This window comes from Falco naumanni, chromosome 12 (assembly GCF_017639655.2).
Source record: "Falco naumanni isolate bFalNau1 chromosome 12, bFalNau1.pat, whole genome shotgun sequence".
Classification (NCBI taxonomy): Eukaryota; Metazoa; Chordata; class Aves; order Falconiformes; family Falconidae; genus Falco; species Falco naumanni.
In genome coordinates, this window is record NC_054065.1 from 14,799,288 (window position 1) to 14,817,234 (window position 17,947).

The following is a 17,947-nucleotide window of genomic DNA, read 5'->3' on the forward strand; positions in this document are numbered from 1 at the left end:
TATATTTTACAGACATTTCACGTTCTAAACCAACAATATTCAAGGGAAATTATGTTAGTATATTAATGACAGTGACATATAGAACTGACAAATCATAGTACATGTTCTATTGACCCAGTCAATCCCCTGATCAACTGTGTTTCAAATGAGTCCCCAGCTGGCAATAAAGGATAAGGCAGCCATACTACTCAGAACATAAAATCTTTTGAATTATGAGAAAAAGAGAAAATTAACTAAGACCCCTTTTTTAGTGAAAATGGGACTAGAGAAGTGTATGTAAAAGAAGCTGGGAAAAAAGATGAAGAAGGAAAGAGAGGAAGTCCAGGATAAATAAGAAAGAAACTGGGAGATTTGGAACTAGAAGGCATATAGGAGAACTATGATACCAGATTAAAAAAACCCCAACTGTCAGATGAGCTAAAGTGGGGCACAGGAAGAGATGAAGGAATTAAAAAAATATATATATATACACAACACTGAGTTGTGGAGAAAACTCCGTGACAACCAGTGTATACTCCCATCTAGGGCACAGAATAAATTTGAGGATCCCTAAGTATTGTTCCCTCCTTAGAGATCAGCTGATACAGAAGTTCTCTCGCAGGGTCTGGCATGTATCTAACGAATCAAAAGCTAGCAACTGTTCTCAGTTAGCTCAAATTAAAAAATACCATTCAGGAGTCTTAGAAATTCTAGCGATAAACTGTATTACAAAATTTTCTGAGATGCTTAAATCTGCATTTAAAATGTAAGAATGTACATATAACCCCTACATTAAGAGAACTTTACTACTGTTACAGACTTGTATTTCAGAATCAAGGTCATATCTTCAGTTTTCAGTTCTCCAACATATTAAAATACTAATTTAAACATATGATAATATACTCTTTTTTTTCCACAGGGCTTCTGCCTTTTTTCAGTCCTTGGAGGATTGGTATCTGAATTAGCTACATAATGAAAGATACTAGGGTTTATTGCCAAAGATATAATATATAAATGTAGAATCAAATAAGTCTTCAAGGAAAGGGAAGGAAGACCTTACAACTGAGAGAGCTACACACAGTCTTAGCTGGACTCTACCTTTGCCTCTGCTGTACAGTTTCTGTGCCATGATAATGTGATTTTAAATAAGTTCTATACATATATTAAGTACAATTATATGTACAATACATACATAATTTTCCACCAGACCACTTTGCCCTGCTTAGTGTGAACCATATGTTAAATTAATGAGTAGCTAATGTTCAATGTGTAAGCTTCTGCTATATTTATTCTATGCCATCAAAATTATAATCAAAGCTGACAGCTACTAATTTCCTAACAACTTTTTCTGCCATGCTTATTAGTACAGTACCTGAAGGTTTCATAGAAATTAATCAATTAACTCTCCAGGTATTGCTTTGCTGCAAGTATGTGGAATGACTACACTTAACGGAAGGGAAACTGAAGTCAAAAGTACCAAAAAAAAAAGATATTTGATTATTGTCATTACACGATCATCTGTTCAAAACAGCTTCCGTTCAGCTTCAGTTACAGCTATAATAATTAATGTATCTACAATTCAGAATCAAGATCTTTCAAGCACTCCGCAAAACTAACACAAAAAATGCAATGTAGGTGATGTAAGAAATTGTATACAACCCTGGGAGAAGTAGGATTATAATCTAGTTCTCTAGGATAACATTCTGTTTGTGCTCTTCAGATGAGTGGCCTTTCTTACTTTGAATTCTCTGCTTCATTGCTTTCATTGCAAGAGACAAAGCTAGGTCCTTAAGAAAGTAGCTTTTATTATACAATTTCAGCTCCTACTGGGGGGGTAATTCTATCTCATGCTTCCTTTGTGAATGAAACATATACCCAATGGAAAAAAGCAAGCAAACAAGCAAACCAAACATAATTATGCATAGTGACTCACAAAACTCCAAATTATATTTATGCAGCTATCCTAATTCTGACATTTTTTAATGTTTAGTAATTGACTTAACATCTGTCTTAATATTATACCAGCTTTTGGGGAGCAGGGAAGGGATTTTGTGAAGGTCTGTTGTGTAGATGGTATATGTTAAAGCAAGAACATGAAAATTGTCAGTAGCCTACTCTGTATAATTGCTTGGGATAAATGCTCCCAAAATACAAAACCTAGATTGCAGTGTGAGATACATACACCTGATGAATCGATATACAAGAGTGCCTGTCCCACAGAGCCTAAAAAAATTCATTAACAAACTTACAGAAACGTATTTGTAACCAGCCATCATGCTTGCATAATTACATGTTTACAAGTCTGAACTATCTGTTTTCATTTAACAGCAAAGTCCATTTTCTAAAGAAAAAAAATTCAACTAGATGAAGTACAGTTTTAGTATAATGTTTTCCACTGTATTTCAGAACAGTCTTGGGCTTAATAGTTGTTTTTCCCTTGTTTATCCACATTAGAATGTTTTGATGTTATGAAAAACCAGGAAACAGATTATAAATGGTTTTAAGCAGGGTTCATATTGCAATGTATTTTAGAATAGAACAGAATAAACTATATCAGTTGGAAGGGACCTACAACAATCATCTGGTCCAACTGCTCAACCACTTCAGGGCTGACCAAAACCTAAACCATGTTATTAAGAGCATTGTCCAAATGCCTCTTAAGCACTGACAGGCTTGGGGCATTGACAGCCTCTCTAGGAAGCCTGTTCCAGTGTTTGTCCACCCTCTTAGTAAAGAAATGCTTCCCAATGTCCTGTCTGAATCTCCTCCAATGCAGCTTTGAACCATTATCACACATCCTGTCACCAGATTCCAGGGAGAAGAGATCAGCACCTCCCTTTCCACTTCCCCTCCCCAAGAAGCTGTAGAGAGCAAGGTCACCGCCCCTCAGCCTCCTTTTCTCCAAACTAGACAAGCCCAAAGTCCTTAGCTGCTCCTCAAAGGATGTGCCTTCCAGCTCTTCACCAGCTTTGTTGTCCTCCTCTGGATGCATTCAAGGACCTTCATGTCCGTAAATTGAGAGGCCCAGAACTGCACACAGCACTGAAGGTGAGGCTGCACCAACACTGAATACTGTGGTGTAATCCTCTCATTTGACCAACTAATTGTGCTGTTTGATGCACCTCAGGATGTGGTTTGCCCTGGCTGCCAGGGCACCCTGCTGACTCTGCTGACTGAGCCTGCTGGCGAGCAGCACCCCAGATCCTTTCTGCGTGGCTGCTCTCCAGCTACTCCTCCCCCAACTTACACTTGTGATCAGCATTACTTCCTGGGTACAGAATCTGGCATTCAGACTCATTAAATTTCATCCCATTAATCATAGCCCAATGCTTCAATCTGTGCAGATCCCTCCACAATGCCTCCTGCCCCTCAAGAGAGTCAACAGCATCTCCCAGTTTGTTATCATCAGCAAACTTGCTGATGGTGCATTAAGCTCCTGCATCCAGATCACTGATAAATGTATTAAACAGAACTGGCCCTAGAATTGAACCCTGAGGAACACGGCTGGTGACCAGTCACCAGCAGATGTAGCCCCATTCACTACAGCCCTTTGATAAACATTACAGCTCTTCTGGCAAACAAAGAGAAGAAAACATCCCTACATATAGTTCCAGGGCAGGAAATTCGTGAAGGGAGACAAAAGTATTCAAAAAATTTCAAAAAACCCCAAATCACCCCACTCCCTCTTCCTGCCAGCGAACTCTCCAGTTGTCTACCATACTCAATGAAATCGTGCCTCTAAAGAAGTCTACAGAAATTCTGCCAAGGCTTTCAGTGTGATCTATAGCCTACTTACAGATCTTACCAATATGTCCTGTGAAAAAATCCTTGGTAATGCATTTTTATAACTCAAAGATGTATTCATCAAGAAAACAGTAAATAAATAAATAAATAAAAATTATTCCTAGGTAGGTGCAAGTTGTTTCCCAGCTGCTCCTTGACTCAAGATTATTTAGAAAAAAGCACATTTCCTAAAGGATTTGTCTACATCTTACTGCGATTTCCACTGATAAAGTCATATCCTGGAAATAAAGTTAAAGTATTTTCATTTAAGGATAAGTATGAAAGTTTACACACTTGAATTGCAAACTGTAATAAAAGCCAAAAGAGCCAAAAGATCTTTAGAGAAGTGAAAACATTTTTGTTGAAAATAGAAATAACATACATCAATGTTTCTTTTGTCTATAGAGAGCGTTGCTATCATGGTAGTCATGCAGTTTCCTCCCAAGCTGTCTCTTAGCACTGAGGTCATCATAGAATTTCGGTAAGGAATGTGGGACCGGTTTTTCTCTGCAACAGCAATTATTACCTGAAACAATAGTAAAAATAGAAAAGACTTTTAAATTTACATGTCTTTTCATGATTGACAGGTAAAAAGAACAAGAAGAACCTACTCAGGAACCTAAACTTCTGATACAACAAAACTATGCTTATAAACACAGTTAGCTGCAAACCCACTGATTTTATTGAAGTAATTTCAACTTAAATTTCAGTGTGTTTATATGTCTTTGTAGGAGCTGGACCTGAAAGACCAAATAAATTTAATTTTATCATACCTTCACTTTACAGCCTCTCAGCTAAGTGGAAACTGAACACAATAAACTAAAAAGCACAGACTTTCCTAAGACACAGAAACTTACTGAAAATCTTCCTTGTATTTTTTTCTATCATAATAATAAAGTTTCGGTAGTATTAAAGTAAAAACTTCCTTAATATTTGCTAAAGCATGTATTCAAAATTAGAGACCTTAAAGCACGTGATTCTTAAAAGGTTCTGTATTTATTTCCTAGAAAATGTCTTGAAAAGTAAAACACAAATAAAAGGGTGCATGATTACAATGTACTGCTGGAAAGAAATAATTCAGTTTAGAATATATAAGCCCTGGCCAAAAAGGAAATGGTACACCTACTATTCTCATTTTCCCTTCTCAGCTGTTTACATTATGGGACCTAATTATTATTAAATAAAAAGCTAGATTACCTCATGATCTGTTGTGATATAAAAGATTTGAACTGTTATCTGGCCAAGGACTCTACTGAAAAACTGTACCTATATGAGTTGTGTAAGCTATTCTAAATGGTTGGGAGCTATTTTTCCTTTAATAAATGTTACACACCAGCATATATTTTGTTTATGCTACACTTAAGAAAATAGTTAATTTAGAAAATTTAGTATCAACTTTTTTGTTGGCACTAGTTTCTCTTAATGGTCTTCAGAAAGATAAAATTTCTTATTACTTTAAATCTTACACTGGCAGCCCTGAGAGGGACAAATGCATAATATGAAAATTACTATCTTGTAAAGGAAACTGGAAACCCATTCCTGGATCAAGGTTTTCAAATCTCGTTTATTACAACTTTCTAGATGGAAATACGTTGTATCTCTGGAAGTTTATAATATTGCATAAAAAACTCATAGTAGTCTAGCATATACTTTAATAAGCACATTCTCAGTCTCTGCCACATAGAGACTACGATCTGGATAGACAAGATAGGAAAAGAGACAGAGGGAAGATATGTTATTTCCATTAAAAATGGGAACTGTGTTACAGGAAAGCTACTTGTTTCTGAAGTTCATGCCGGAAGTCTGTAGCCCAGGCAGAATCTGAAGCCTCCCACACTGGCACTGAAAGGCTGGGACCAGTTCTCATGACGCAGAAGCCACTGTACTGTCATGTGACAGACTCACATAACACAGAAGATGGTGGTTTTAAGTCCCTTTAGTAAAACCTCACCTAAACCACTAAATCAATCTCTACAATCCAATCAAGGAATCTTGAACAGAAAGAGGAGAAATCTGAAGGAGAGGGAAATCATGTTCTTTCACAAAGTGACAGAGACCACCTGTACAGGATCTGAACCTGGATCTACTAACAGAAAACCCCAACTGTGATAATCAGAAAATTGTCTCACTCAAAGGTGTTATTATCCTTTTGATATTTAAAAAAAAAAAAAAAAAAGATTTGGGCTTTGGTTTGGACAACATATGCTTGTCTCCCAGTATTTGCTACAGGTCTTGCTGGAAATAATTCGCCAAAACACAGATAATTCTATGATTATCTGATTTGCTAATCAGAAAAAAATGCAGGTGTTTGACTTCAAATTATTGAAAATTTCCTGTTTTCTCTGTTACTCTAACGTCAGTATATGTTCATTAGGAAATAAAACCAGAAAATTATGTTTTCTATAGGATGTGAATAAATCTAGGATTTGATGGCTGGCAGTGATTTGAAATTTTATTAGCAAAAAATCTGGTAGGTGTGGGTAGCAATCAGTCACTAACCAATTAAATCTTCCAGCATCCCCCAAATGGAGCATTTGTTAAAATAACAGTTAATGGGCATATTCATCACAGCAGTGGGAACATTGTATTCTGCTATTTTGGGGCAATACATATAATTTTAATTCCACTATAGTGCCAAATCATGTGGCTGTATCACTGTTAATTTATAACTCTAAATTTGGTCCACAATGCCCTATGTTGTTTATCACAAGGGAGCATCTACATGTATACAAAAATCCCACAGTTGTAATTCTAGAACATGCTACTACATCTTACAGACAACAAAAACTACCCTGATATGGTAGTAGGGACTTTTAAGAGTACCTATGCATCACATTGCTGTGGACACTAAAACTGAACTGTACCTACTGCCATCAGCTACATCACACTGTCTCAATTTCAATTTGCTCTAGTCGGTCCCTTCTCCCAGGTAACAAGTGACAGGACAAGAGGAAACAGCCTCAAATTATGCTGGCGGGGGGTTAGAAGGGATATCAGGAAAAATCTCTTCACTGAAAAGGTGGTGAAGCATTGGAACAGGCTGCCCAGGGAGGTGGTGGAATCACCACCCCTGGAGGTGTTTAAAAACCACGTAGATGCAGGGCTTAGAGACATGGTTTAGTGATGATTTGGCAGTCATGAGTTAACGGTTGGACTTTATGATCTCAAAGGTCTTTGCCAATCTAAATGATTCTACAATTCTAAGCTGATTTGGAGGAATCCTTGCACTTTAATATTAGTCACTGTAAGGTCAGGATTGAACGGTACAATTGCCACTGAAGAAAAATTTATTTTCAACCATCTTCAGTGGTCTTTTATTCAGTATTAGAAAATATTTTTATTACCAATACACAATCCCAGACAGAACCCAATGTGCTGTCTCCAACTTTATTCTAAACTAAGTTAGAAATTGCATTGCAAAACTAACATTTTCTGCTTCTACAGCACTCCAAACATATCTCAAAACAGACAACACAGATTATTAAATTCAACCTCACAGGAGCTCATGCAATGTTGCATTATAAATACATAAAATCATACAGTAAATAAGAAGGATCCTGAGCATAATCTGTATGATTCTGAAGAGGTCCATTGTAAAAGCACTTATCCTTATGACTTCCCTTAAGTACAAATGAAATATGGACATTTTACTTCAAGACAAAATTTAAACAAATGGGGGGTATAAAAAAATATCAGCGTAATAGTAAATAACTGATTGCCACCTTTTGTGACAAGCTTTTTTTGACAGATGAAATACCTCTGATCATAGTTTAAATGAAATTTAAGAGATTTGTTCTTGTTAACAGAAAAACAGACAACACAAAATTGAAGAATATTCTTCCCAGTAAGTGGAACAGTCAGTTATATTTCCCAATCATAATATTGAAGAATTTTCAATTATAGACACACACAAATTTTATGTTTTAATGGATTTCCTCAACTGTAAATTTTACTAAATAATACATATACTGGAGCATAAATTAAAAGGGACAAATCTGAATTCTGCACTTAAGCATTTGTTATCCTCCCCCCACCCCCTGCCCCTTATTTCTCCCATGAAATGACAGCCTTACAGACTTGATATTGTTGTATATAAAATTTTTTAAAGAAGCCTTAGGAAAAAATCATGTAGTCTCCAGCAGAATTCCAAAAAATAACAAATTTCTGGCAACAGGAACAGTGTTTACAGTGCTGTGAAAACAGTATTATGTATTCAATCTTAGAAGGAACTTAATTTCTCTCACAGGTGTGAAGTCTGAAATCCACACTTGAAAATCATCAATGATTGCAACTTAATAGCACAACATCCATAAAACAGATTTAACTGATTTTCAAGTGTTTCTTAACCTTGCTTGGTGTTTTATAGCATCACAGCAGATAAGGGAGACATAAATGTAATGTGCACTGACTTTTTGTAAATAAGCATAAATGTCTTTTAGCAATGCCACAAATACTAAGCCAAAAAGAAATATCTGAAAGGAATGCTATCAAAACCAGAAAATACCCATAAACCTGGTGAAAAGAATATATACTAGAAAAGAAGTTATTGGTGAGCGTGAACCGCCTTCATCATGATACCACAATCACAAAAATTACGAGGATGCTAAGATTCACATCTTATTTTTCTAGTAGTGAAATGAAAATGATTGTATCAGATCAGTGGAGGAAAGATAATACAAAACACTCAATTATTATTAACAACAATAATAATTATTACACTGTTAACCAACTCTCTACTGAAATGTTTCATCTTTAAAGTTTCCATTCACCAGCACTATCCTAACCCATTTTTTTCTTAAACAAACAAACAAACAAAAAAAAAGAAAAAAAAAAGAAAAGTAAGACTAGTCAGGATTAATTTACTCTCTCAATATTTGCCTTTTCCAAAGAGGAAAAATAAAAAGCAACAGTGAAAGGAGGATAGGGAGTTTAGTACACCTTAAATAAACAGGCTAAAACTTTTTCAGCCATAACAGCTGAATGATATAGATTTGTGGAGATTTATTACTATTATTGCAGCTGTATCTATGAGTCCTACTACTATAAAACCAGTTATGGTAGTTAATCCATAAATACATTAACAAATGCAACTCCTGTCTCAAAGAGGTTGAAGATTGGTAGAGGAATAAAACAACACATGAGAGAAAAGACTAATATTTTATCATATTACAATCCTTAAACTACATACAACTAATCAATTTAGTTCAATGATTCTTGAGTGATACATCCTGACCCCAGCCATGGAAGGGGAAGATCACAAAGGACATTTTTAGCAGAAATATAGCTGCAATCTTGTAAATATCTTTACTATTTCAAATTTAACAAGAAAACTATTTTTGAAATACAACCCTGTATACTTACTATAACCTTACTGTTTAATTGTTAAGCTTTTCCCAAATTAAAATATGTTACTGCAAATGAAGATCTATCAACTCAATCATTTTAAAAACCTGCAATATCTATCCTAAAACTAAGTGAATATTGGAATCAAGACTTACAAAACATTGCACATTGGTAAACAGGAATGTAGTAAAGGGAGAAATATTTCAATCTATTCCAGTTTTACCTGTTCTAAATAATGCAATGACCGGTTGATATATTTGGCTTCTGTTAATAAGTGACCTCCAACTCCAGTCTTTGCAACACGCTCTGATCCAGCAAGGTCTACTAAGTGTAACTTGGAGCGTCTGATAGTTGCAGATCCAGGTTCTTTGCTGGAGATGTGAATAGTAAAAATGCAGTGAGATCGGGTTGAGGCTTGATTCATTGGCGTCTACAACAAAAGGAAAGGAAGAGTATGCAATGTTCATTTAATAAATAAATTTAGCTTTTCACAGCTAAATACTCTGGCAATTGAAACCACCTATAATTTTTTTTAGCTATCGTACATGTGATAAATACGCAAGCAGAACCCAGAAGGATTTACCTGGCACTCATGTTCTAGCCATATACTTAGATAACTTTAATCTGGACAAATTGTACGGCAAGCAACCAAGAACCTATCCTTCTTCCAAGATACTCTAACAGTGAATACATCAGCAAAGCAGCTAGCCTTACTATGCTGACGAACACTAGAAAAGGGTGCCTTAACCGCAGGGAAAGCTAATAATTCCTGATCTCCAAGCGGTTATCAATTTTCCCATTGGTAAGCCCACTTTTAATTTTTTTTTCTTTCAAGATAGCTACCAGAGTAACTAAGACTAGGACTTTCTATAAGGCTTTAGACTTTCACATTTTCATTACTTTTATGAAAAAATTTAACTTGGCAAAATCAGTGTCAGAATTTTATGTGGCATGACAGAGTTTTCATTAAAAGTTTGGCTTTAAATACAACTATTTGGAATACCTACTGCCATACTTTCTTAACTAGATGCTTGGAAATTCTTGGTCAATTTTTAGAGATGCTCAGCTTTAGTATGACTTCAGTGGTGTTCCCAATATATTTGAAATGCAGAACAGAAAATTTTACAAACCTCTCAGATATTTTATTTTAGATTTCAAATGACCACATGTTATCACATATACACCTTTTTTTTTTTCTTAAACATCTAAAAAACTCTTGAAGCATCTAAAGCTTCTTTCATTTAGTTATATCAAGCTGCTGTTGGAAACTAAAACCTAAAAGAATCCTTTATTATCTTCATTTTATAAATAGCTAAAGCTTTAGAATAGAGATTATAGGAGATTATAGGTATACCATACAAACAGTATTTTTATTTGTAACAGGTATGATTACATTGTTATCAGGACATAAATACCTGACTCGAAGAAAAATAGGGCAGTGAAATAAATTACTAAATATTATTGAGCTAGCAACTAAATCTATACTTACTTCTAGCTGTTTAAAAAGACAAAAAATTCCTGGCTAAATTGTATACATTAATCTCATCTTTATTTTATTCCTCTGTTATTCTAGAGTAATTATTTATTTAGGCATACCCTGTGATTCAGACTAAATATACCAACATATTGGGTTTTTGTTCTTCCATAGCCTGCTATTGTATGAAACATTCTAGATGTTAAAATAGCCTGCTCATTGCAGGTGTTGAAGGTGGTATCTTGTTAATCCAGAAAGGACAACTCTTAACAGAAAGACTGCAACCAGGAATAACATGAACAGCTATTAACTTGTGGCCGAATTGTCTCCCCTTCAATTTCCCAGTATTTTTTCCAGCCTTTATAGTGCCAGCCCAACTAAACTGTTTTTGGGAACTGATTCAGTTCAACAGAGGAAAAAAAAAATAATCTGCAAACCATAGATATTTAGCCTGGACCAGTTTCCCAATTAAGCCATAGCATAGCTGTAGAAAGCAGTTCTGCTAGAATAATTGAAAAGGGCCGCATACAGGGTGTGAACAAGTAGGTGGTGTGCAGGAACAGCGTACACTTGTAGTTAGTTGTTCATGAAAACTCTGTAATGAAGTTACAGCCTTAGCACCATTTTATTTTGGGCTGCTTTAACTAATAAAGCCAAGCTCAGAGGGAGAGAGAGAAGAGTTTTCATCATTAGTTTATACAGATGAGGAATTTTGGAATAATATAGGTAAACCACTGGCTCTGCTTAACTGCCTTGTTTCTAAGGATCATTTCACAATCCTGTGAAATGAGCATCAGAGTGCAGTTACATGCTATGCTGTCTTCAGAAGCAAAGCTGAACAAATGGAGGGACAGTGAGTTGCAGCATGGGAAACAGGCTCCAGGAAAGGTGTCAAGCAAGAAAACACTCCCAATCATATTTTAAATGCAGTTATACTAAGAAAAAATTATATGCTGTTAAAATGTATTTTATTAAGCAATTCTGATTCCATGAATAATGAGAGCCAGCTTCACTCATTTTACTAGGAGAGCTATAATTTTACTGCTTGCAGCTCTGTGAAGCAGGACAGGATGTTTTATTTTTCCAGCTCAAAATCCACAAAAGAATAAGTATTTAAGGACATTCTTCTCAACACAATTGATATTTGAGGACATTTTGCACTACAGTCATGGTATCAGTCACACTATACTGTAGATAAGTCTAAGACAGATTGAATATAAATACAGGTCCAGGTATGGAAGCATAAAGGTTGCTATGCAACAAAACCTCAAGTATTTCAAAATGTGCTTTTAGTTACACCTGTTTAAACCCAACAGAGGGGAAAGAAAAATCAAAGGAAAAAGAAAAAAAGAAAATAGTTTTAGGACTCTGAGTTCCAAAATCTTAGGGCAATATTTGACCTATTAGGTCTTTATTGTCTATTATATACTAGCCACAACTTGGTTTTACATGTTCCAAGGAGATGTTGCTGGACTGCTCATTAGAAATCCCATTGCTTTTCTCTCCACAGCTTCTTTTTTTCATGTAAAATGAATGAAGATGATTTGGAAATCATTGCCTAGAATACCAAACTGCTATTTTTATAAAGACCATACACCAATAAATACAGAGTCAATACACCAATACTCCTTTTTTACAATATGATTCTATCTTCACTTTGCAGTTCCCATATGTAGAAAGCTTATTAGAACTCTTGCAGAAAGAGTAAAGCAATAAAAAGTTAAACTGTTGAATGGGATGTGATCATGAAATGTTAATTGCAGTCATAATCCCCCACACTTTGCTACTTTTACCACACAAGTAGATGCAAAGCACACAGCAACAGAAATGACAACTTGTCAGCATCCTCAGTCCAAAAATCAGCCTTTTTGTTTGTTTGTTTGCTATCTTACATATACAATTTCAGAGTATCATTATTCAGCTGTTCAGAAAGTTTGAAAACTGAAAACAAACACAATTTTCTAGACAGTGTCGGCGAGCCTACTAAAAGGGTCCTTTAGTAGCTTTCAGAGTTCGTTTTGGCTTTGTTTAGCAGTATCCAAACCATATGTATATGAAATCATCCTCACGCTAATTTGATGTGATGAAGTAAAAAAAGAAAGAAGGGAGTGGCCTGGCTCTCAGCAGATGGTTGCTATTGTGCAAGTTATATATAGAACAACTGATGAGCTGCAGTTACTTACAAAGAAATAATTTTTTCCAGGAATTCTGTGACATCATAAACCACATAAGCAGATTTCAGATGCTTTGTGATATCACATGAACACTACAAAGGAATTAATGCCAGGTTATCTGTTGCTGCCCATTATATGTCATGGTAAAAGAGGAATTCACTAACATTTCTTTCAGGATCATGATCTGGTAAAGCATCAATGATTTGTTTGATCTTAGAAAATATGTACAAAAGATATTTCAAGCTATGCAACCTAGTCTCCTTTTTCTCCAGGACCAGTATATACTTGCGTTTGCTGAAATTAAAAAAAAATATATGGAAGCTTTGTGACTTACACCATTAAATCCATTCACACAACATTTGCAAGAAGGTGGTTTCTACTTAAATGAGAACCTGCAGCACAGCTATACTGCAAGAAGCATCCAAGTCAGATGTTTCTGTCAAGGAATATAAGGTCACAAAAGGTCAAAAAACTCACTGGAGACTAAGTTATAGATCTAAATCTGAGTGTTGTCTATCCTAAATCAACAAAACACTGCAGGAGTTCCTCCCTGTACAAGAATTTATATATTTCCTAAATCCTTTATTTGTTGAAGCTGCTATTAAAAATGTTTTTACTAAGAATCGCCAGAAATAGGCTGCTACTGGTTTAAGTAGAGTTCTTAATAATTGAGGACTTAAGAAGGAGAAAAACATATAAAAAGCTGTTTGAAAATCACCATTAGACTAAGAGAAGCTGCTACTATCTGGGAGAATAGTGTGTTGATTATGGCTGCCAAATAAATTCAGAGAAAATGCATGGAAGAGTTCAGAACAGCTGGGACAAAAAGAATTCACAGGTGATAAATGCAGTCAGTCAGCCCATATTGCAAACCATCTCCACTTGGCAGTTTATACAGTTCCAGTGGAATCTTTCTTCTTTGAATCAAAACATTTGGACATCAGAAGAACATGATTTTCCTGTATGAGTGAGTTAGTGACTAGCCAAGGCATAAATGAAGAAAGGCTGATTCCGAATGCTTCCATTTTTTTAAGAGAATGTCTATGTGAAAAAGTGCAGAATTTTGTTTTCAGATGAGTTTCTTTTTCCTCTGAAGCTTTTCTCACTTTTAAATCTTTTAAGAAGGTCAAGGGAAAAGAGAAAAGCACTGCTATGAGCCACGGCTGATATCAAATTGATTTTCTCCAGTCTCAAGCTACAATCAGATGGATGGATACCTCTAGGAAGAAGTTCTGACAGCTTCTGTCATTTCACTGTTCAGATGGTAAGTGTTCTTGTGTCCTACACGAATGATAATAAAGGAATATAACACAGTTTGTTTCTCTGGCTGAAACTCATCCTTAGAATAATCTGGTGCTTTCACATTGTTGGTTTATAGCGCAGAACATCGTAAGTCTCTGCAAGGCTCAAGGAGCAGTTGTTGAGAAACAGTGGATATATCTGTTTAATTAATATAAACTCCAACATCTCCAACAGAGTGATGCTATATGGAAGTGTATCTAAGTTGAAGAATAAGAAGTTCCTGCCTTTACATGTAGTAGATCAGTTAGACTTTAATACATCTTTAGTTTCCTTTCTGATTAATATGGTACAAGTGAAGGGGCTCTTCAGGTGTACTTAGGTACATTTGATACAGTTGAAATTGCAAATTTATTGTTAAAAAAAATATAAGGATCAGAATAGGTGCAATCTGACACTTTCCTGATTTCTAAAAGCAATATATCTTTCGATATTTACTACAAGTACAGTTTCACAGTTAGACCATGGTAACTGAGGTAACTTCTAAAGTAACTAATATTCCCTGATGAGGACATTATTAAACTCCAGATTATACAATGCCTTTATCCACATAAATCCCAAAGTGCTTTAAGGACTATTCAAAGTAGTACATATGACCAGTGATTGTTTTACCACACACAGAAGTGAAAGCACCTGTGCTGAAATGATGATGCCTTTGGTGTTAATAATACTATGGAACAGGTTTGTCAGGGTGGAAATAAATTAACAGTAGACACCAATGAGCAACCTAGGAAAGCAGAAAGTTGTAATCCATTCTGGAATGCAGCTCTAACATGGATAACATGCTTTTTTGCCAAAAGTGCCATTTAATCTTATATGTTCACACATTCAAATCTTATTTTTCATATTTCATTCAAGAAAAAAATGCATTCAAACACTACCAGTGGCTTTCTAAATATATTCAAGAGAATACTAATGGACAATAAAAATAAATACAAAGGGAATGAGTCCAATTCAGAGGTCACAAGTCAGTCCCCACAACTATCTTTAAATGTTTAAAAATGTTTCTTTCTTGAAATAAACATATTCAAGCATTGCCAAAAGCTTACTGCTTGCCCCATGTGTTCCTGAAACATTTGAAATGATGGAGCAAATACTGTGTAGTATGCACAGTCTTCTGAATTTAAACAATGCAGTATTATATGTATAAAACCACGCACATTTACTTTCTAATTAAAATGAAGCAACTTTTCATTAAAGGAAAAACAAATGCTAACTGTACATGCAACTGCAGCGTTCAGACCTACCAATCTCATATAAAGATATTATACATTTTTGAAATGGATGCATGGCCTTGGGACACTACTGGGTCTCCCTTACTCTGCTATTTTAAGAGAAATATTAAAAAACGTACCAAGAATTCTTTAAATTGCAGAGATTCAGACATATTATTTCAAAGGACAGTGATCACAAGAATTTAGAAAAGACCACTTCAGGTTAAGACATATTAGTTGTATACCTACCAAAATACAATGTTTTGTGAGCACAACCTAAATGGCCACTTATTTCTGTACATGTGGTTTTTTAGATGCTGCTGCTACCATGTGTCATATGTGCAAATTAGATTTTGAAATCCTTTGTTTGTATGTGAGATACCTAAACCATAAAGTTGGTTTAAAAAAATTAAAATATAAATAATAAATTCAGATTACTTTATATAATCTGTTGCTGAAATTCTTTTGCATTCAAATGTAACAAGAAACTGTTTTATGGGAAAAACAAACAAGGAAACAAAAATACATGCTTTAGAGTTGGAAGAGCTGCCAACAAAGAAATCTGCTTTTAGGGTTTGCTCTCTGCCTATTTCTCCCTGGCAAAACATAAGAAACAAAAACTTCCTATTTGGATTTTTACATTATGAAGTATTTGTGCACAGATGTATCCCATCTTGCCATTTCTACAACCTGTAGTAAGGTCAAAACTAGAGGAAAGGATCGGTCCTATATTGACTTATAAACCAATCCTGCACAAATTAGATTAGCTTCCTCTTTTTTTCCTTCTTATGAGCTATATAATTATGTGTGGGAAAGAAGTATTCAGTTATAAACGGCCCCTTAGGTTACGACATTTAATGAAAGAATGTAGGCTACAGAATACTTCTGCTATTATGATCGCTTTCTTTACAGCATAGTCAGTGGTGCAGCCCTCAAATCAAGTTAGGCTTCACGAGCAGAGGCATTGCAGAAATTAAACTGTCATTTTATTTTCAAAATGGTCCTGCAGCTCTTCAAGGAGGGCTTATCTCAGGGGTACAGCATTAGAATGCAATTTTAGAGGCCACGGATTTCATATATGATCCATGACAGTTGTCTTAGTTTTCCCATAGCCAAACTCCTCATCATTAAAAAAGATGAATCAAGCATTTCTTTAACTTTCTTCTCTATTTACATTTATCCATCTTCTGTCTTTTTCTTTAAAGTTTACTTAAATAGGATCCTAATCTTTTTTGAGGTCAGGAAGTGTTATCATAATTCAATAAGGTTTAAGAACATGGATCTCTGGAGAAGAAGCTATCATTGATGTTGTAAATCCTCTTCCCTAGACCTCTGCATTAACGTCTCATTTCTGCAAACACTATTTTCTCATTCTGACAAGTCATCATATAAAGTACCACAGTCACCTAAAGCCAAAAATGCCAGATGATAATGGGTGATAAATTCTGTAATGTCTAAAAGGAAGCAGCGCTCAGTAAGCTTATTGAACTGTACTACAACGAACCTGCTGCAATTGCAAAGAAACAATGTATGAGATAACTACATACACATAACATCTACAATAATATACACCTCATATGAAGTATTTGGAATAATATTAGCATTCAGACTAAGCAAAGTTAATATTACTGCAATAGGCAGTAGTTATTCCAAGGAAGTATTCTCTGCGTTTTTTTCTTTTCGGTACTCTTTGTTAAAGACCTATTAAACAGTACTTTTATAGTGTTCATATAACAAAAAACTCCTGCTGTGGCAAAAGCAGCAAAGCAACAATGGCATGCCATTTGCTAACCCAAGACACACAGATTAACAAATTCTCTGCTACTGGGGTCCCAAACATTCTCATGTCTATTCTTATGCTTTCTTGCAAGTACTAGCATGCCCCAAATAAAACTACCAAGTTGCAGATTAAAAAATAAGCTAAAGGAGTTTTTTCTTTACACGACACAGTTAAGTCATGGAACTTTGTGTCACATGGGATTTCATGATAAAAATTTACTGAGGCTAAAAAAAGCACCTGGGCAAATTCATGTAAAGAAAAATGCAACAGACATTATTAGCTATAAATAGTCTGAAACACAAACTAATGAAGGTTAGGAGTTAGCTTTTTAAAAAAACAATATCATTATTTACTTGGTTTTTCTTTTACTCTTCTCTATATATTTGCTATTGGCCATTGTTCAAAATAGGAAACTGCAGCGGACATATCTTTGGTCTGACCCATTAAGAATATTCTTTTAGTTTTACTGAGAATTACTTCATCTTGACCTTTAATGACTTACCATCTTCATTAGTCTTGCTATTTTTTCATGACTTTCAGTGTTCGAGATATATTTTCTCTTTAGGCAACATCTTCCAAATATGTAATACAATTGTCCTTTACAATTGCTGATTTATGACCCTGTCAGCCAGCAGCACAATATTCTTTAAATATTCTCATTTTCACACACAGGTCCTCTAAACTGATCAGAGATATGTTGAAGACCTTTCTCCATGCAATAAACTTTCTTTTTCTGTTCTCATTACCAACTGTCATGATAGATCTTCAGGCTTTTGAACTCTACGTTATCTTTTTGTGTCCTCTATTACACTTTTTCAAGTTCCTCTCCTCTATAAATTGTATATTTTTTTTCCATTTCAATATCATCAAATGGTTCCTTGCCTCAACATTTGTATTTACT

General features: G+C 35.1%; 1 protein-coding gene across 1 annotated transcript in view; it reads right to left on the bottom strand.

Moving 5' to 3' along the window:
• Nucleotides 1-17,947, bottom strand: part of KIF6 (kinesin family member 6) — a 157,830-nt gene that overhangs the window by 109,254 nt on the left and 30,629 nt on the right. The window contains 2 exon segments of the mRNA XM_040612049.1: nucleotides 4,145-4,288; nucleotides 9,329-9,535. Coding sequence (XP_040467983.1) covers nucleotides 4,145-4,288; nucleotides 9,329-9,535 — 351 coding nt within the window.